The sequence below is a fragment of the Pinus tabuliformis genome, chromosome 1_2 (genome assembly GCF_031772625.1).
Source record: "Pinus tabuliformis cultivar Carrire ecotype Pingquan chromosome 1_2, CPIR1, whole genome shotgun sequence".
NCBI lineage: Eukaryota > Viridiplantae > Streptophyta > Pinopsida > Pinales > Pinaceae > Pinus > Pinus tabuliformis.
The window spans coordinates 151,905,291-151,928,146 of record NC_142298.1 but is presented as its reverse complement, the minus strand read 5'-3'; the positions used below and the strand labels follow the sequence as shown (position 1 = coordinate 151,928,146).

General features: G+C 37.5%; 1 protein-coding gene across 1 annotated transcript in view; it reads right to left on the bottom strand.

Annotated features, from left to right (window-relative positions):
- LOC149204961 (pentatricopeptide repeat-containing protein At3g59040-like) overlaps nucleotides 1-22,333 on the bottom strand; it is a 278,602-nt gene extending 256,269 nt beyond the window's left edge. The window contains exons 1-2 of the mRNA XM_089394852.1: nucleotides 21,756-22,333; nucleotides 21,263-21,614 (exon numbers count right to left, since the gene is read on the bottom strand). Coding sequence (XP_089250978.1) covers nucleotides 21,263-21,614; nucleotides 21,756-21,790 — 387 coding nt within the window. The 5' untranslated portion in view covers nucleotides 21,791-22,333. The remainder of the gene's footprint in view (nucleotides 1-21,262; nucleotides 21,615-21,755) is intronic.
- Between the last annotated feature and the right edge of the window lie 523 nt (nucleotides 22,334-22,856).

The window sequence follows — 22,856 nt, the reverse complement described above, 5'->3', positions numbered from 1 at the left end:
TCAAAGCAATTATAGGTCTGTTTTGGGTCATTCTCCTCCACACGTGCGAAGTGTTAGGGCATCATTTCTGCAGCAGTAAGCACGAAGTTGCAGTCATCTTCAAGAGCTATATTTTGGACTAAGAAAAGTCTCTCTAGCAAGCCAAGTTGACAAAGAAGGGAAGCCAAGTAGAGCGAAGAAGAGAAAAGGGAAATTCGTCCATCTTCAAGCCTCTTATGTAACCTAGGGTTTCTGCAGAAGAAGTCGTAATTGCAGATCTGCAACAGCTAGCCAAAATTCTGAGTTAAGGGGTCAAAATCTGAAGTAGTGAATAAGTTTGACTAGTGTTGACTTCAAGGAAGAGAAGCTCATCAAGAAGAAACTTTGACTTGGTCTTGGAGTGGGTTTTGGTAGAGGGTCTAGGTCTTGGAATTCGTCAATTGAAGATTCTATAAGAAGAAGAATTCTATGGGTTCTCCTCTAATGATTGGAGAGGTGTTAGCCCTAGTTGATCGCCTGTATCTTGTGTTCTTTGTCTCATTGTTCTTTATTGTTTTTGGTAGCTATTTGATGAAGAGAACACATAAAAATCTGAAGTAGTGAATAAGTTTGACTAGTGTTGACTTCAAGGAAGAGAAGCTCATCAAGAAGAAACTTTGACTTGGTCTTGGAGGGGGTTTTGGTAGAGGGTCTAGGTCTTGGAATTCATCAATTGAAGATTCTATAAGAAGAAGAATTCTATGGGTTCTCCTCTCATGATTGGAGAGGTGTTGGCCCTAGCTGATCGCCTATATCTTGTGTCCTTTGTCTCATTGTTCTTTATTGTTTTTGGTAGCTATTTGATGAAGAGAACACATAATAATATGCAAGAAGTAAATGAAGTAAAATTAAAAATACATCACAAACAGTTATCAAGCTGAGAGAAATCATCTCATCTCACTGCCCTAGATTTCTCAACATCCTACACTCATATACCCAGGGGTGGGCCTCCCCTATTATAGCTACCCTTGCGCCATGACATGTGGTTTGGATGTTTTCCTGATCCCCACTCTGTTCCATTTCTATATCATTTGCCACCTGCCACTTGAGGGATGTACCATGGACATGTCACCCCCTTTAAAGGTTGAAACCACCTAATAGGGTCCTTGGTTAACCCCCTGTTGAGCTTCGAGACACTTGTACATGCCAAAGCCCATGGAAGGGCATGCCATCATGAAGCGCCCATTGATCTCATGACTTGTAAACTCTTTTACTTAATTACTCTAATGATTTGTTGTATTGGAGGGCAAGGGGACGAATTGGATCTTATGCAGGATTGCAAGTGGGTCTCCATTTGGGGTTTGGTCTCCCTATACAGGGTCCTAGCCCTCAAGAGGGCCACATTGGTACTTGTAGGGTGAGCATTGAGAGCCATGGTGTCCACCATAGCAGAGCGTACTTCATGGATCCCAGCACCACTCGTTGATTGCTCGTGTTCCACCTTTTGGATGAGGATGATGCACCTGGTTCACCATGCCCAATCGACTCCACACATGCACCATTCACTTGGCAAATGTTCCAGAGTCCAAATGATGTCTCTCGCTGTAGAGGGAGGGCTTATGTCATTGTCCTAGCCCTTATAGATGGTCTACAGGCATTTTCGATCCATTTGGAGACCCGTGAGAATGTCCTTGTTCCTCCACACCCACATGGGAGCACCACAGGAAAACAAGGGGCCAACCCCTTTGTCCACTATGTTCGGAGTCCAGTTTCACATCATGGCACCATTTGGACTTCATCAGGCCTCCTCAAAGGCCCAATGACTCACTTTGTTCATCATTCGACCCTCTTGAGAGGCTTCCTATTATGTTATTGAGCTATTTGGTGGGCTTGTCGCCAAAAGTATTGTTATTATGCACATTATTTTATTTTAGAATCTAAACATGATGTAACTCGCAGAAACCTCAAAGACAAGATAAATCGAATTCATTATAGTGTATAAATAGAAGTGACATAATTCATTTTCATCATCATCACTTGGATTGGGTTATTTTCTCTTGTGAAATTTTCGCTATCCCTTTTGGAGGATGAGTTTGGATGTTATGGATGAATTTTGATGTTTGGATATCTCTCTCTTGTCTTGGAGCTTCATTATTGGCATAATTTGATGATTGGATATACTCTTTTGTACATGTAAGTGTTATTTTCATGCTTATTCTTGTTATTTACTTTGTCACATGAATGTTGTTGGGATTTTCGCTATACAAGTCTGAAATTTACTGCTTTTCTATACGAATTAGTGGAAATTGTGATCTTTTATAGCATTGCATCATGTCATGGGCCATGTATGAATGGGTGAATGTTCCTAGAGATAATTTGTGATAAATACATCTCGATAAGTCATCAATTATTGCAAATCAAAGTATAAAGTCCTTGAAGTCGCTGCTTTCATGCCCTAATGCCCTACGAAGTTGTTTTAAGGCCTCCTTAATTGGGTGAATTATTTCCAAACCATAAATTCTCCTTGACTCCATCTCTCCCAAAGGAAAAGTCATTAATCCTCCATTTGTGATCATTTTCAACGCTTATTCTTTTCACCTCCCTCTTTTTCTAGGCCTCGCCTACATAGGCCACCTAGGGCATCAAGTACCTCACAATCTAGCCATCCAAACACTTCGATTTTTGGTCCACAACTGCGTTGAGGTTTGCTCTAGAGGACCTCCAAATTTGAAGCAAATCTGACGGTGGGATCTCAAGATATAGCAAGCCCTAGCACAAGGACCATTTCTTGCCTCATTAGGATCATTGAATTCAAACCTCAAAGAAAATTTGTCCTTTGATCCTCTTCTCCTCCCTAATTAGGTCAAGCCCCTCATTGGGTGATCAACTCCATACCCTTGACCTAATTTTGGGTCTGCTTGGTCCCGTGTGGTCCCACAACCTATTGACGCCAATTCCACAAAGATCACACAAAGACCAATTCTCCATAAGGATTTCCAGGCCTAGGAATCATCTTTGCAAGATATATTCCCAAACCCTAGCCTCGAGAATCCTCTTAACCCTTCCTAGAGAGCATATCACCTTGCTTCCCGAGCAAGAAAGCCATATAATTGAGTCTCTCTTGTGAATAGGCCTTAGGAATCACTCCTTGCCCTCTCATTGTTCCATTCATCTAGTGATTCCCCTTTATATTGGGTCTCCTCCCATCGGTGAAAGTCCGTAAAGAGCAGGGAGCTTTAGTTGAGGTGACAGTGAACTATCGCTCTATTGTTACCCTTGATCTAGTAGTTGCTCTATAGGATTACCTCCTAGGACCCCTACTAGTTTGAGGGGTAACATGACCCACTAAAAGTATAATGGAACTTCCCTTAAATTGTGTAATTTATGGGGCAATGGAAGATAAAGTGCTCCTCTATCTCAATCTCATGAAGATGGCATACTTGGCAAATCGTATTTGCGTAATCAATCTGGTGATCCCTCTCCATCTGAAGTTTATGAGACCCACTCAAAACTGGCCAAGGGGAATCCAAAGAGCATGTGCCCAATGACGGAGAGTGTTCAACAATTGAACAATGAATCCATCCCATGCCTCCATGAAGTGCTCAGTGTAGAAAGCAGCCATTGGACATAGTCCACCTTCTGTATTGGTCAAAGTGACTTGCATGAACTATATGTAAATGTCATCACAAATAATCCTGTTCAGCTCCTGCCCACTAGGTAAGAGACGTCCAAGAGCATCCAAGGAGTTTCTGAAAGGAGGAAGACAATCCATGGAAATACCCATAGATTCCAAGAAATTTGAGATCCCCACAAACAAACATTGAGCCTAACTAGAGGAATTAGCTAAGGCAATGGTCAATAATGAACAGCGGGCCAAGTATGGATACCTGTCATGCCCCTTCTCTAAAACAAAACATTCAATCCGATGGACAAGTGTGACTAGGCCAAACATAAGCTCAAGCCGGAAAGGTCGAGCATCAAACTCTGCAAGAATGATGGGTTCAAGAACTTGTTGCTTCCATCTGATGATATGTCAAAGAAGAAAGGTATGCACTCACAGAACCGAAATTCAATCAGAATCAAGCAAACAAGGCCCCCAGACCTTTGAACCATAACATACTGTGGGCCTAACAAAGGTGTCCATGAGAGATATATTGGATAGTATATTGAAGGCCTTGGTTGAGAATCAAATGGACACAAATCAAAGTGTTGAGATCAAACAATGGAGGAGAGTATGCCTCCAAGGACTTTGATGAATTTTGCAGAGAAGCAAAAATCTAGAGAGAGCAAACAATACCTTACAATGTGCAATGAAATGGTGTTGCAGAGAGGTAGAATTAGACCATCATTCACAGCCAAAGCAATGATTCATGACATGCATTTGCCCATGTGTCTTTGGACAGAGGCACTCAATATAATTGTATGCATTCTGAATAGGAATTCTCATAGGAGACTGAAGGACAAGCCATTAGAAGAAGCCTTTACTAGTGAGAAGTCACATGTATCATACTTTTGTGTATTTAAATTTTGGTTGCCCCATTTATATCCATGTGCCTAACAAGATGAGGACAACCCTCTATCATCAAGAGTGGAGGTTATAACGAGACCATCAAGGCATTCTAGATTTACATTCCTTCACAAAGGAAGACTATGGTAAATCAAGAGGTTAAACTTGACGAGCATGCATAGTCCTCTAAGTCTAAAGAACCTCCTATGGAGGTTGAGGAGGGAAAAAAATCAAGCTGTCCCAAGTGTTGATCTGCATATTACAGCAAAATCAGATTCAGATCAGCAAGGTTCCAGTGCAGGAACAAATGTGCCTTTAGCATCTAGATCAACCAAGAAACCAAAATGGCTTACCCAGATTTTGCAAGAGGCATGAAAGTAGTAGGAGCTGCCAAAGTCTTATTTCCAAGTGATTCATCCCCCTAGGAAATTTCCTACATATGTTGCACAGATGTCCTCTATCATTGTTGAAGAGCCTTTCAATTATAAGAAGGTTGTTGTTGAGCAAGTATGGCAGAATGCCATGACAAAAGGAGTATAACTCCATCCTAAAGAATGATGTTTGGAAGATTGTGCTGAGACCAATGGGGAAATCAATGATCGACTCCAGCTAGCTGTTCAAAATCAAGCATGCTGTTGATGGGAGAGTAGAGAAGTATAATGCCAAATTCCTAGTGAGATTATTCTCCTAGAGAGAGGGAGTTGATTATGACAAGACCTTTGCTCCAATTGCCAAGTACATTTATAATAAAGTCATCATGTCTTTAGCATCAGCTTTTGGTTGGCCTTTATACCAGATGGAGATAAACACAGTGTTCCTGAATGGCCTAATTGAAGAGGAAGTGTACATGAATCGAGGCGTTTTGAGGTGCATAGGCAAGATACCCATGTGTGTAAATTGAAGAAGGCCCTTTATGAGATCAAACAATCTCCATGTGCATGGTACTCAAGGATTAACAAGTATTTACTAATTTTTAAATGCCGGCTTCACTGAGAGTAGTCTGGGACTATTACAAAGCCTAATCTTTATTATTTATTTTATAAATTTAAATAGTAAAATGCTTATCTTGGTCCTATATGTAGATACTTTGATCCTCATTAGTAATTCTAAGAATCTCATTGTATGGTGCAAGAAGATGGCCAATGAATTTGATAGAGGTCTACAGATTTGGTTGGGTACAAGTGAGGTCTTCCGTAGACGAGGGAAGTACACAGCAGAGTTTTGAAGAGATTTAAAATGTTGTATTATAAACCCTTGGCCACTCCTACAGTTCCAAATCTGAGGTTTTTTGCTGATTTAGATTCAGATTTGGTAGATCCTTCTTTGTATTGGCAGCTGATTGTTCCCCAATTTATCTTGTGATAACCAAGCCTGACATATGTTTTGCAAAAAATACTTGAGCCAATTAATGGTTGGACCCAAGCAGATTCATTGGAAAGATGTTGAGTCTGTGCACTGATACTTGAAGGGCACAACTCATTATGGCTTAAGGTAAATGCAAGATATGAGTTCGTGTGGCATGGTTTTGTTCACTCTAACTGGGTAGGAGATGCACGTGCTAGGAAGAGCACTTAATGGTTTTGTTTTAGCTTGGACATAGGTATGACTTCCTAGTTCAACAAGAAGCAATTGACTATTGTACGCAGTTTAGAAAATGCAGAATATATGGCAGTGTCTTCTGCTTGTTGTGAGGCCATATGGCTACGCACGTCGTTTACTATGACAATCAGAGTTGCATCGAGCTCTCTGAGAATCCAATATTTCATGATCACTCTAAGAACATCAATATCCAGTACCATTACCTTGAAGATAGAGTTCAAAAAGGAGCAATAGTTCTTAAGTATGTTCTTTTAAATTTACAAGTGGCAAACATTTTGACCAACCCCCTAGCTATGGGGTAGTTTGTGTTAGAAAATCAGGAAGGCAGAAAGATTTTCTTTATATAGATAATTACTTTTAATATTATTATGTTCTTATTACTTTCTTGTATTCTTCATTTAACTTAGTTCATCAAGCAACTACCAAAACCATAACACAAAGATAAAGGACACCAGATGTAGGCACTTAGCCAGGGCAAAACCCTTATCTAGGGGAAAACCCAGTCAACAAATCTTCCTTCAATAGTTTCTCGAGATAATCCAAGACTCTTGACCTAGACACGGACTTCCTCCACACCAAGTCAGCCCTTTCTTCCTTCTTGCAGATGATAACCCTTCAGCAACAACTTCGACCTAACAACAACTTGCAGCAACAATTTTGACCTAGCAGCAGCAACAACCTCGACTTGACAAAAGAGACTTCGATCTCCTAAAGGAATCCACACGCAAGAGAGATAGATAGCCCAAAATTTCGATCTTGACCTTTTCTTCCATCTTCTCCAACTTCGCGCTCCTTTTAGCCTCCTTTTCCAACTTCGCACTTTTTTTGCCCTTCTTCTTGGATATCGAACTTCAGTGAGTGAGTGAGTTCCAAATGAATTCGAACTGCTCCCATATATAGGCTTCTGGTGAGGTTGAATTACCCATTTTGAGGTTGACTCGATCTCCTTGAGGCCGACTTGGTGTGGAGGTGACAAATAGCTTATTTTACTCAATAATATACCTTTTTACATGATTCAAAAGCCCAAGAAGGGTCTTTTTTAATGGACAGTGACTCTAGTGACTCAGAATAAATCCTAGAAGTCCTTAATGGGGACTTTGACCTAAAACATGATGACCCAAGCATGAAACCAACACTTTAATAAGTCATAATAATAATAATAATAATAATAACAATTTCTTTTTCATTCTTTTGATAAATACATTTCTTTGTGACTCAAATACAATTTATGAAGACCGAACCTAGTTACATTCTTCAACACTCCCTCTTAACTAGGGAGGTATTCATACTTACATATACAAGTACATGGAAGATCTCAGAACACATGAACCATGAAGAGTTTAGGCAGTTACGGTGCCACGGACTAGATTCCTGACCAGGGCAATCTATTTGGGTGGGACTAAGATGGACTAAAGCTCTCAGCCAATCTAGGTACCATCAGGCTTACTTGCTAACCATCAACCCAAGGATCTAGGTGTGTATCCAAGGTCAAAGCTCCAAGACCAACGCCACCCCCCTCTTCAGGATCTAGACATCAATACATATGCCAACCAAATGTCCTCCTAGGCATTATACACACTCAATGCCTCAACATATCAAATCTGTCTAACCTCAAGCATGCTTTTCAAAAACCTTGAGAGGTTTACCTAAACAATCACAACCCCAATCAGTTATAATTTTTCAAATACTCATGAGTAAACACAAACCTTTGGGGTCTTATGACTTCTTGATGTTGCCTCACAATTCATCATAGTAGGACTTCAAGGCTTCCCAAACAAATCTTGAAAAAGGTTTCCTCAATGATTCGGCTTCTTTTCCTACTTTACATGCAACAACCAAATTTCGCTTTCCTTCTTTCAGCAGCACCTCAATATGCATTCTCCAATTTCTTCTTCAAGGTATCCATCATGACTATAATATGCCCTCCATCTCAACTCGAGAGATATACTCTTTTCTTTATCTAAGCTCCCTCTTAACTTAGGGAGATCAACTTCTTTTCTATGACATCAGAGAATCTTTCATGGCTTCCATCCTTCTTGATCATCATCATTTATACAACTTCCTTTATCATGCTTTATCAACCAAATCAACTTTACTTACGAACATCTTCACAATCTTGAAGATTATGTACTTGCACAACTTAGATAGCAAGTACAACCAAATACATATAGAAGCATGAAGTTAACTATATCATAATCATACACTAATGGAAGCATTAGAGTTTAGACAACAAATACCTAAACTTAGTTAGGTTCACAAACAACAAGAGACACATACTTTTATACTTCAACTACTTTTGCTCGGGTTAGGTTATAACCCCTAGATTACATTAGTAACTCAATCAAGATATCAGTCTCATTATATCTAGGGCCTCAATATTTCTTCCAAAGATGTGACATATTCTACTATAATATATTGCAAGCCCTAGAAGCAATTTAAACAAGTACACTTACAATGCATCTAACAATTTTAGAATTCATATGTTAGATTTCTACTAGGATTTAATGCAAACCCTAGATTCCATTCATAAGACACTAAGCCTTAATAAAAAACAATCATAACAAGGTTTCAACAATGTGCCCAACTTCTACTAGGGTTTGTTGTAAACCCTAGATTTTATCATCATAATGGAAACAACATCAACATATCCTAGAATATCAAACTTCTACTAGGGCTTAGTTACAGCTCCTAGAACTTATCAACAAATAGGTTAGCACAAATACATATCTAGGATAATCATGCACAAGCATATCATGACACATATAGGACAAACCCAAGACACAAATATCAATACAATTAAAGTCAGACGTATAACAATCTCAATTCGACTAGGGTTTTGATCAGACAGACAAAGATACACCTAGGGTTTCATTCCTAGGAGCTTATACTTGATACAAAAAGGGTTTTACTCATATACCCTAATTTACCAAAACCTCAAGGTCAAGGAATACTTTACCATCCAACCCTAAATGACAAGGGTTTCCATAACAATACTAAAACTCCAATCAGCAAAAGAATAGGTGTTTTCTAGATTTCATCAGTAACCCTAAGTAGACTAGGGTTTTTCACATTAGCATTGGCATACCCTTAAGTTAGGGTTTTATAGAGAAACTATTAGGGTTCCACAAACATTTTAATGAGTGTAGATTCAATCTAATGATTAATCTCCCAAACAAGAATCTCTATGATTCAAAGGTCCTAGGACCTAGACATAACACTTGTTAGTAGATTCCTTAAAATGAATGAGTATACCTTTATAACGAAGAGAAACAAAACTTATAGTCTAAGACATACCTTTGAGTTTAGACAAACCTTATAGGACATCAATTCCAATAGAAATTCTATGCTTTGTCTTGTGAGGTCTTCTCCATAGCCCTTGATCATATCAGCAAGCTTTTTCTAAATAAGGAAAATATAAAAGAAATGTGATTAGTATCTAGTGTAACCACATCTAGATAAGAAAAGAAAAAACCAAATATACATGGAGTAAGATACTTATCTTTGGAAAATGGTGGGGGCTCCCTCTTAATCCAATCTCAAGGGATACCTAAAACTTTAACAAAACAATTCAACAATGTTTTTCCAAAGAATGTTAAACCTATAAATTCTAGAAATCAAAATACAAAATAATTCAAAAACTCGAAATCGAAGAGCTTAGTAGTATAAGTCCTTTATTTCCAATTCTTTGGACTTGTGCTTCTTTGGAGATCCTTCTTCGGCAACATTTGCATGATCTCTATTTCTCAGATTTTCAGGATTATCACTTTTATAGTGACCCATCTTGTGACAGTTGTTGCATTTGATTTTGGATATGTCTATCTTCCTTCTCGCCATTTAGTCTTCTTGAATGATCTTTTGTTCTTGTGATGAGCGAAATAGGCATTTGAAACTTTTTCTTCTTCATTCTCTTTGATAATTACTAGAGAAATCCTAACTTCTTCCTGACTGCAAGCATTCCATAGTTGTTCAAATGTTGCAGTCTCCTTCCAGTTGTTGAGACCTAATGAGAAGGCACTCCATGATGTTGGTAAACCTAGAAGTGTAGTGATTACAAGTTCCTTCTCTGGTACTATCTCATCAATCGCTTGGAGTTCATCTCTTAATCTGGCTATTCTCACAAAGAAAGATGCCACAATGTCTTCCTTTGTCATCTTTATAGATCTTAGTTCATTTTAAGGCTTGCTATTTGACCAAGATTCTTGATAGTGACTAATTTTGATAAAGCCTCATACATCTCTTGAGCAGAGTCTATGTTGGGTATACAGGGGATGAGTTTATCCTTTATTCCATCCAACATTAGAGTCATGGCCAATATTTTTGTTTCCTTGAATTTTTCCTTTTCTGCATCACTTGACTCATTAGTAGGCTTCTTTACCTTTCCCTTGACTAAATCCAAAACTTTATTCTTCTCGAGGATGAGGTCTATCCTCTTCTTCCATGCCCTGTAGTTAGATGCTCCTTCTAGTTTGTTTTCACCCTTCATTGAGTTAGATATTGTCCTTGAAGATGATATACTTGGATTCTTATATGTTCATTTTGAAGACCCTTATTCAAAGCTTCTTAGAACTCCTTACTCTTCAATAGATCTTTGAGTTGCATTTTTTCGTTCTTCACCTTAGCTCTGAAACCATGTTAGATAATCAGAAAGGCAGATAGATTTTCTTTATATAGATAATTACTTGTGATATTCTTATGTTCTTATTATCTTTCTTATATTCTTCTTTTAACTTAGTTCACTAAGCAATTACCAAAACCATAACACAAAGATCAAGGACACCAGATGTAGGCACTCAGCCAGGGAAAAATCCCTATCTAGGGGAAAACCCAGTCAACAAATCTTCCTTCAATAGTTTCTCGAGATAATCCAAGACTCTTGATCTAGACACAAACTTCCTTCACACCAAGTCATCCCTTTATTCCTTCTTACAGATGATAACCCTTCAGCAACAACTTCGACCTAACAACAATTTCAACCTAGCAGCAACTTCGACTTGACAAAAGAGACTTCGATCTCCTAGAGGAATCCACACAAGAGAGAGATAGATAGCCCAAAATTTCGATCTTGACCTTTTCTTCCTTCTTCTCCAACTTCGCACTCCTTTTAGCCTCCTTTTCCAACTTTGCACTTTTTCCGCTCTTCTTCTTGGATATCGAACTTGAGTGAACGAGTGAGTTCCAAATGAATTCGAACTGCTCCAATATATCAGCTTATGGTGAGGTTGAATTACCCAGTTTGAGGCCGACTTTATCTCCTTAAAGCCGACTTGGTGTGGAAGTGACAAATAGCTTATTTGACTCAATAATAAACCTTTTTACATGATTCAAAAGCCCAAGAAGGGTCTCTTTTAAATGACAATGACTCAGAATAAATCCTAGAAATACTCAATGGGGACTTTGACCTAAAACATGATGACCCAAGCATGAAACCCGTCATAATAATAATAATAATAATTTATTTTTCATTCTTTTGATAAATACATTTCTTTGTGATTCAAATACAATTTATGAAGACCGAACCTAGTTACGTTCTTCAACAGTTTGAGATGTTGAGAGAGACATGGTTTGGTGGAGAACACCCTCCTCACTTAGAGGGAGTGTTAGCTTCTTAACATGTTGTTATGTATGTACTCTCCTTCAAAGCAGTGTAATGAAGAGAAGAGCGCACTAGAGGATTCTCTTTGGAAGCAATAGTAGTTGTAGGCAATCAATGGAGTGAGTGACCCACATCCTACATGCATGTATCATCTTTAGAATTTTCTATTTCAATTAGATAGGGTGCAAATCCTAGAGCAAGTGGGAGTTTTTTGGGCAGTTTTTTTTTTGCATCCATTTTTTATGGTTTTCTTTTTTAGCAGTTTTGTGGTGTATGGTAGTTCAATCCATGGTTTTTTAATTTCGGTTAAGGAACTATGGTTGTATTCTAATCCAAGGTTAATAGATTGGCAGTTTATGGATGATGTGGGATATTCATATTGTATTGTTACACTGTAAGGATAGAATATACTGAAAAATCATTTTGGTTTTCCAAGTAATATCACTTAGGGAAAACCCTAGCTGCGAGAAAAACCCTAAGGTAACCTCAAACCTCTTTTAGGTTGAAAGTTGGCCCTTCAACCCGGAGAGGGATCTCTACGTAAAACTCAACTACTCTATGGTCACTGTAGTAGAAGGTTTTATGCAATTGAGTTCGGTGGCCAAATTTAGATCATTAGATGAAATTGGTTGGGTGGTTTTCAAAACATACCATTGGGCATGGAGTTCAGTTCTTAAACAAATGAAATTACAGATCCAATGAGCAAGTTGTACAAAGCATGAAAGCAACAAGTCCTTTGACTCTTCGAGAAATTGGAAGAAAGAAGAACAGGAAGGAAACAGAGTTTATAAGTGACTGAAGCAACAAATACTAATGGTTGATAATACAAGAGAGGAGCATAATTGAAATCCAATCTTAGAACCTAACATTCTCAGACATGACAGAAAGTTTGCATAACAAAGAAATACTGACAAGGAAATGCTACACATGAATTTCCTACACACTGCTCATTAAAAACTGTAAATATATTCAAGATTTCTCAAATATATCAGACTGCAAATATGTTTTTCAATTAATTTCCAACCCTTCTTCATTCTTCATAAACTGTTATATAAGACTTACATAATTGTTTGCACAATAGTAGTCACCATATTAATTACAATAATTTGAGATATCTGAAATATCTTTCAAGTTCATGCATGTAAAATATAAAACTTAGAAAATATTTTGTCTTTCCTAGAATAACTATAGGAAAATATGTTGATGTTTAGGTAAAGCAAAATATCTTGTTAAACTGCCTCCCTTGGAAATAGAACAGGTCCCTAAATGGTAGCTCAGCATCCTAGCTAGCAAAACAGGTCCCTCTGCAAATCAGGCCCAAAACTCCTCCAAAACCTCTCTTCTGTTCATCCTACTTTTCTTCGAATCTGTTGGAAAAAACGTTGACACTGTAGATTTCAGCTTTACTGGTTTTATGTTTGCAACTTTCGTTGACAGGCTAACTGTTAGCATTTTCATTTTCGCCTGTTTTCAAAATCGTTAACAACCAGGAGGTTAGGATTTCCGCCTATTTGAATATTGTTGACAATGGAGATGTCAACGCTCCTTGTTCGCTCCAAAATTGCTAACAGGCAGATTGTCGACCTTTTCCCTGTATCGTTTTTCCATCAACCGGCACACGTAGTTTTCACCCCAAAATAGCTGAAACGTAGTTTTCACCATCACTTTTAAAATTTGAAAACTAGTTTTGGCACTGACAATTAGCCTGTTAGCCAAAATGAAAAATGTTGCTACCCTCGTTGTCAGCGAATTCCTTCGCAAGGCCATATTAGATTTCCAAAAACGTTGATAGCCCCAATATCAGAAATTTTCCCTGTTTATTACAATTTAAATGTTGACACTGCAACTGTCAGCATAAACGAAGTTTATTGCGATAACACCCAGTTTGATTTACAAAGTTAAAACCAACAAAAAGAAGAGAAGGACTTCCATATACCTTAAATGTTGGGAAATCTAGGGCAGCTAGATTAGGGTGATTTCTCTTAACTTGATAACTGCTTGTGATGTTCTTTAACTTCAACTTGTAGAATTTATAATTAGCTTTTTCTTCTTATTGATTATTATAGTGTTCTTATAGTTATCATCAAACAGCTAATAAAACATGAAGATCAATAGAACAAGAGTGTTCAGAAATCCAAGGAGGTGGCAAGTTAATTGATTTCTCTTATTATGACATTATCTTGTGATGGTTTATTATTATTATTATTCTTTCTATCGATTTATATTTTCCTCATCATCAAGGCTAATGCCAATCAACAAATAGAAAAGGACATAAGATGTAGGCACGCAGCCAAGGCAAAACCCCAATCTAGGGGAAAACCCAGTCAAGAATTCTTTCTTCAGTAGATTCAAAACAAGATGAGATGACCAAGACCATCACAACCTAGACTAGAGACTCCCTCCATCAAGTCAACCTTGTTTATTTTTCTTCAGCTCTCAGTCCTCAACACGTCTTCAGAATGAGATAACCCTGTAGTGACATCCTTGTCTTCATTCTTGTAGAGGTAGCAACACAGTCCTCTAATATTGGCACACACTGTTCTGTAATATGATATTGCGGAGATAGCCCAAGCTTCGGTCCAGCAATGATGACCAATACTGCAATACAATCATGCCTTTGGTCCTGCGGTGACAGCCCTAACTTCAGTGCACTGAATTCCCTTACTATAATATACAAAAAATCTTCATTGAAACTTTCAGACTCCATCACTGATGTACAGTGAATTGTATCTCTGAAATTCACTGAATAGTTATCTTTTGTAATCACCGAACTTGCCTCTGAGATCACCGAAATTCTGTCTCTGAGATCACCGAAATTTTGTCTCTAAGATCACTAAAAAAGCTATCTCTGAGATCACCGAAACTCTGTCTCTCTGAGATCACTGAAACTCTCTCTCTGAGATCGCCGAAAACCTATCTCTAAAATCACCAAAACTCTATCTTTGAGATCTATCGAAATCTTCTCTAAAATTCAAGCTCCTTCACTGTGTTTAATGCGAAGTCCTTAGGCTTGTATATATAGTTGTTTCCATGTGAAATAGGTCGACATGAGTTCTTGAAGAGATGTGTCTCTATATAAGGTTAGGCTGACTTGACTTGATGATGATTTACTTGAGGCCGATAGCAAAGAGACTTTGATGGAGGAGTCTTTGACCAAACAAGAATTGACTTTGACTTAAATAAATAATCCTAAAGCCTACAATGGAGGCTTGACCTAAGACAATTGACCCAAGCATGAAATTCATGCTTTAACAAGTGAATTAAATTAATAATAAAAATCCTTTTGCTTTCCTTTGACAAATATATTTCATTTTGACTCAAGTACAATTATGAAAACTGAACCTAGTTACATTCTTCAACACTTCCTCTTAACTAGGGAGATATTCATACTTACATATAACTATAGAGGTACATGGAAGATCTCAAAACACATAATCTATGAAGAGTTTAGGCACCGCAATGCCATGGACTAGATTCCTGACCAGGGCAATCTATCCGAGTGGAACTAAGATGGACTAAAGCTTTTAGCCTCTCTAGGTACCATCAGGTTTACTTGCTAACCATCAACCCAAGGATCTAGGTATGTATCCAAGGTCGAAGTTCAATGACCAACACCACCCTCCCTACTTTGGGAACTAGACATCAACACAAAGTGTCGGCCAGATGTGCTCCCAGGCAATGTTTCAATCACAAAGCCTCAATAACAAATCTCTCCCAATCAAACTGATTGGTAACCAGCGTGTTATCAAAACTTCGAGAGATTTCCCTGTACGAACACAACCCCAATCAGTAACAAACTTTCAAACAGAAATAAACCTCTAGGGTCTTCCAGACAACTTGATGTTGCTTCTCAACTTTTCATAGTAGGACTTAGAGTTTTCCCAATGAATCTTAACAGAAGATTCCTCAACCATGCAGCTTCCTTTCCTACTTTTCATGCAACAACATATTTCATAAATCGATCCGGACTTTTCGTAACTAAGCATCCCTTCAAAAATACATTCTCCAATTTCTTCTATCAAGGTGTCCATCATGACTATGATATGACCTCCCTCTCAACTATGGAGATTCCTTTCATCCGTGCTTCCTCTCAATCTAGGGAGATTTCTTTCAATCAAGCTCCCTCTTAACCTAGGGAGATTTCATCCAGGCTCCCTCTTAACTTAGGAAGGTCTACTTCTTTACGACATCGGAGAACCTTTCGTGGCTTCCATCCTTCTCATCAGAGTTATCATTACCATCACCATTCACATCATGCTTATCATATCAACTTTTCTTTACGAACATCTTCACTACCTTGAAGATCACGTACCTACACAACTTAGATAGCAAGTACAACCAAATCTATAGAAGCATGAAGTTAACCATATCAAAATCACAAAAGCATTCAACTTTATATATCAGATGCCCAAACTTACAAACAAGAGACACATACTCTTCAACATCTTGCTAGGGACTTTGTCATAAACCTAGACTACTTCATCAAGGCTTATTTCATAACAACTTTCATTACATCTAGGTTTCAATGTTTCTTCCAAAGGTATGACATACCCTACTACAACATGTAGCAAACCCTAGAAACAATTCAAACAAATATAGATCTACAAAGTATCTAACAACTTTCAAAATTCATATGTTAGACTTCCCACTAGGGTTTCATACAAACCCTAGATTTCATACATGAGATTTAACAATCAAAACCAATCACAGCTCAATCAACAACATGACTAGCTTCCACTAGGGTTTGTTGCAAACCCTAGATTTTCTCATCAATCATAACTAAAACTCAGATTTCAACAATCTTACACAAATCTCAAATTATCACATTGTCATCATACATCAGAGATTTTTCACTTCTACTAAGGTTTAACTCTCAAAACCCTATAATTCACAAATATTATCATCCTAGAGAAACAAACTTCGACTAGGGCTTAGTTCCAAACCCTAGGACTCATGACCATCGACAAATAGGTCAACTCATACATCTAGGACTTCATCATCATGCATAGGCATTTCATATCATGTGTTAGTCAAACCCACTTTACAAATATCAATAAGAGTTAGACATATAACAAACTTGATCAGACTAGGGTTTGATCGGACAAACACACACATGCCAAGGATTTCATTTCTAAGACATTATAAGGGTCTTGCTTATACACTCTACCAAACCCTAATGATCTAGGGTTTCAATACAAAACATAGCAAACCCTAAATTATCAATACTTCAAAGGTTTGGGATTTTAGACATTATCATTCAACCCTAACACGTTAGGGTTTCCATAACCATACCAAAACCCCAAACAAGACATCATCCAAGCATCAGTCAGTTACTTTAGACTTCATCAAAACATCAGATATTTTCTTTCAACAATAACCCTAAGCAGATTAGGGTTTCACACATAATCATCGACATACCCTTAAGTTAGGGTTTTTACAATGAACCTTTCTAGGGTTCCATAAGAGTAATCAGAGATATGAGGAGGGTAGATTTATCTAATGATGAATCATCCAATCAAGAATCTTTAAGATTCAAGGAAGCTAGACAAAAAGATGTTAGTAATACAAATTTCAAAATAAGATGAACGTATTTTTTATATTAGGAGAATTTTATAAGGTGTATAGTCTAAGACATACCTGGAGATGTTCCTTAACAAACCTTGTAAGGATTCCTTGAAGTGTTCTCTTTGTATTAAGCCATGATCTTTTATGCTTGTAGTTCTTACTTTCAAGCAAAACATGTGATACGAAGAACATGATTTAATTTCTCAAGTTAGATCTTCTACGTAACCATGGAGGATGGAATCCTATGATATCGAAGATCAAGTTATTCATCATTTCAATCAACATTAGGACTTTTACTTGACATCCTAGATTACTTGTAAACCCTAGAAGATAACGATTAGGGTTCTAATATGTATGTTATCTAAGGATTACAATTTTTACCGTAGACTAGCTATAAACAAGGATTACATGAATCATTTAAGATTAGAGATATTAAAAATCTAAAAGCTTATGAGTATACATACCTTGTGTTTACAGACCTCTGATTAGATAGCTCATTAGACTAGTTGAAATGACAATACTTACTTGATTTCTTTAAGTTGGTTCCTTGTGCTCGTATTATCATCTCAGATCCTCAAAGACTGCTTTCTTTTTCCATAGGACAAACTTCGGGTTCCTTTCATAGTCTTCAAATGAATGCTTTTAGAACTCGGATAATAGTGCTCGAAATTTTAGACCAGACTTGGATCATTTCATACAAGTCATTTGAACTTCAAATTGTTCTTCAAGTGTAGGAGGATTGTTGTTGTTCTAGTAGTATGATGGTGATAATGATGAACTCTTGCTCAATCCTTAAATGATGAACTTTTATCTGTAGTGAATGTTCCCTCAAATTATTTAACTAAGGAGGCCTTAGACCTTTGTTTGTCTTGGATGCTTCAATCTACTCTTGACAATGAGTTTGATCTCAAACAGTGACTTTTCTTCAATTCCAAAACCTTCTTGCGAATAAGGTGATTTTCAACCTTCTTTCACCATAGCTCTGATACCATGTTGAGAAATCCAAGGAGGTGGCAAGTTAATTGATTTCTCTTCTTATGACATTATCTTGTGATGGTTTATTATTATTATTCTTTCTTTCGATTTATATTTTCCTTATCATCAAGAATAATGCCAATCAACAAATAGAAGAGGACACAAGATGTAGGCACACATCTAGGGCAAAACCCCACTCTAGGGGGAAAACCCAGTCAAGGATTCTTTCTTCAATAGATTCAAAACAAGATGAGATGACCAAGACCTTCACAACCTAGACTAGAGACTCCCTCCATCAAGTCAACCTTGTCTATTCTTCTTCAGCTCTTAGTCCTCAACACGTCTTCAACAATGAGATAACCCTGTAGTGACATCCCTGTCTTCGTTCTTGTAGAGGTAGCAACATAGTCCTCTAATATTGGCACACATTGTTCTGTAATATGATACTGTGGAGATAGCCCAAGCTTTGGTCCAGCAATGATGACCAATACTGCAATACAATCATGCCTTTGGTCCTGAGGTGACAACTCTAACTTCAGTACACCAAATTCCCTTACTGTAATATACAAAAAATCTTCACTGAAACTTTCGGACTCCATCACTGATGTACACTGAATTTGTATCTCTGAAATTCACCGAATAGTTATCTTTTGTAATCATCGAACTTGTCTCTGAGATCACCGAAATTTTGTTTCTGAGATCACCGAAATTTTGTCTCTAATATCACCGAAATTTTGTCTCTGAGATCACCGAAACTCTCTCTCTGACATCACAGAAAACATATCTCTGAGATCACCGAAACTCTGTCTCTGAGATTCATCGAAATCTTCTCTGAAATCTGAGCTCCTTCACTATGTTTAATGCGAAGACCTTAGGCTTGTATATATAGTTGTTTCCATGTGAAATAGGCTGACATGAGTTCTTGAAGAGATGTGTCTCTATATAAGGTTAGGCCGACAGCAAGGAGACTTTGATGGAGGAGTCTTTGACCAAACAAGAATTGACTTTGACTTAAATAAATAATCCTAAAGCCTACAATGGAGGCTTGACCTAAGACAATTGACCCAAGCATGAAACCCATGCTTTAACAAGTCAATTAAATTAATAATAAAATTTCTTTTGCTTTCTTTTGACAAATATATTTCATTTTGACTCAAGTACAATTATGAAGACTGAACCTAGTTACATTCTTCAAGAAAGAGGACACAAGATATACGCTGCTAGCCAAGACCAAAACCTCTCCTAGAGAGGAAAACCCACAAGAATTATTCTCTTCTTATAGAATCTTCAAATGACGAATTCCAAGACCTTTAGACTCTAGACCAAGACCCCTCCAAGACCAAGTCAACTTCTCCTTTGAACAGCTTATACTTCACAAAGTCAACCCAAGTCAAACAAACCCAAATTTTCAGATCTCAACGTTCTCTTCAGATTTTTAGCTTCTGCTTCAGGTCTACACTTTTTCGGTCCTCCTGCAATCTCTACAATTTCACACGTGTGGGAGATGTAGGTCGAAAACAAGGTTTCCTTCTTGTACGCTTTAGCGTGCTTCTTCTTCTAGGTGATGTGGCTCACAAACTTGATCCTTTTGTCACCAAACTTCGGCCTCTCAATAAGACTGCAATTTCAGTCTTGCTACAACAAAATAAGCCCTAAGTTCCTTCACAAGTGTGAGAGAATTGACCCAAAAATTCAGATTTTGACTTCTTTGACTCTATGACAAAGCCTTAGAAGCAAACAATGGGTGCTCGACCCATAATAAAATAACCTTGAGCATGAAACCCATGCTTTAAAAATAATAATAATTAATTTTCTTTCTCTTTTCATCAAATACATAAAATCAAGATTACATAAGACATTATTGAAGAGCGGACCTAGTTACATATTTCGACATTGAAAACCCCTAACTCCATCTTGTTTCATTATCTTTTAGAGGGTTCACTTATTGTCAAGATGATCTGCAATAGGATAATGTGACTGGATCTTAAATAATTGCCCATCTTGTGAGAGTATTGAAACAAACTGCTCGTCAGAAATTGACGATTTTGCACAGCCTAAGACTTTACGCTAGCATTAATAACAACTAAGATTTTGACCAAAGTTTATTTTGCACAGCTTGTGTAATTCAAGTAAGTGTTATCACTGCTCTGGCTGTTTCACACAGATCACCCTTGAGTAATTCTGTTAAAAAGTAAATCAAATTAAATCTGACTGAATTAAGTGCTTAATTGACTCATTTGCCAGACTAATTTAAACAATTCATGGTTCGTTATGACAATCCAATCTATCAAAAGCATTTAACCTTATTTAAGTAGCGAAATGGGTTGGTGGGAAACGACCCTAAATCTTTCGGATTTCAATGTTCTCTTAAAGAAGCTACCGAGATACTTGGTTCTTTAGGTAATTTGCTACTGAATTCTGTGCTTAAAGGCACACTTGCCAGCCTAATTTAAGCAATTTTTATAATATAATCTATCAAAAGCATTTAACCTTGTTTAACTGTCGAAATGCTTAAGTGAGAAATGACCCTAAATCTTTGAGATGTTAATGTTTTCTTAGAGCAGCTACCGAGTTACATGATTCTTTAGAGAATTTATATGATAGTATTTATTTTATTGTAACTTAAAATCACATATCAGCCCCTGCAAAATAACCCCTTTTCCATCCCACCTCCATCAAGTAGAATATGCATTGCCATTGTTTTGTGTATGGCTTTGATCACAAGTCTCGAAGATCAATTGTTGTAAAGAAATGCATAAAATCTCATCTTTGTAATGATAGTAAAACTAAGCACATGCAAACAGGGTGCTTGTTTACTGATGAAGTGGATGAGTATTAATCCATCCACCGCGGTTCCATTCTTGCTATGGTCTGCAGCATCCAAATGACATAAGTTTCAAAGGGATGAGACCGAGTGCAGGCCTCTGAACAATTTAGTAAATAGTTAGCCCTTAGACCGCGCAACTTAGCCAAAGGAACTCTGTTGTATGCAGTAAAGACCCCAGTGCATGTTTCTCGAAGCACTTAAAAAAAAAAAAAAAAACAGAATGCTTATAATTCTTTACCTCAGCTATAATCTTCCACCGCTTTAGTTGCTTGAATCTGACAAGAGTCCCAAGAACAAGATCTCTAGGAAGCGGTTCCCCTCTTTTCCGTAAACTGCGAAGAATGGGAACAGCCGAACCAGAAGTTTCTATATCCTTCATCATCTTCCTCCACTTTCGCTGTGCTCCTTCATCAAGATTTCTGCTTCCTGGTTCAGAAGATTCAGCGTATGTGTTCCCTTCTTTTGTCCCAGGGGTAGACACAACGAGGCAGACAACACTTGTTCTTCTTGCTTTTCCATTTATTGGAATAAAACCTGGACCAACGTGCACGCTTTGCAAGCCCACTGGCTTAAATTGTTGATGCTTCCAGCTGGTAAAAACATCCATTTTACAAAACAAGTCAAGTCACGCTCCACCAAATTAACCAAACTCAGTTCAAACATTAGTGATTGTTGCATTGTAGCTGCTCAGTAATCGAACTAATGACCTACAACAGACTAAAAATGCATACCTTAAGTTGGATGGAAAATGTATGAGACACTCCATGTCTCTCTGTATTCAGCAGTGCTCTTTGTTGCACAGCACTGCTTCTTTCATAATAATAATGTTAATAGTTGTTCTTCTTCAGTTCCCTAAATTGTTGGCCATGGTTCCAATGCCTGGTTAAAGACGTTGAGCATGTATTGTTTTGAATTAAGCTATATCAGTTAAAAAACTGTCTTCACAAATAGATTGCTCCTCTGCCATTTACTTTGGTACATGTTGGGGATTGTCTGTGAGGAAGCGGTTTCTTCACAAATTCATTCACGTCACTTCCCTTCCAGACGATTCAGTGGAAAATTCCTTGCATTCCTCAATTGTTGTTTAAACAATATCTCTTGCAGGCCCGTGCTTCCAATCTAATCTTTTGAAAAACAATCAAAAAACATATTTAACATGTTACTATTGTTGTTATGTTTGTTGCTCGGGCGTTTCTGTCCACCGATTTCTATGCTGGGTTTTCTTGGGCAATCCGAACCAGTGTCACTCTCAAAGCTTTCATTTCTAAGGGAGACCTATTCTTTGCTCCTTTTTAATGTTGTTTGTCATTGACAATTTCATCCGGCAATCACCATGTTTTTTTTATAGCATAATCATCCATTTACAAAACAAACAAAAAATGAGTTGTATTTAGTGCATTTTGTTGGAAGTTTTTTTTGCGGCGTTTTCCACGCTTAATTTTTCTAAAATCCGGCAGGAATTTATTGAAATCAGAAGTTTAATGGGTAACTTCTACACAATCAAAGTGCCCTAGAGGTTTTTTAGGGCGCTGAATCCATATATACAGTCAAAAAACCAATTTAAGTAACACAAATCAAGATTTCACCTCAATTTTTTCAGCGGGATTTTGGCACCAGAAAGTCCAAAAAGTTGCACTAAAGACCACTCCAAAAAAAATATTCAATCAATTGGGCTTGTCTCTAGAGGTTAGGTTGAATGGATGTTATCTTCCCCACCCAAATTCAAATCTTCGCTAGCAATATGATGAGCTATAATGCCTTGAGAAATGTTATATTAGCTTTGAGCCTTATTAACTCTTGAGTATACGTGTATGTTGGCCTAGTACTAACAA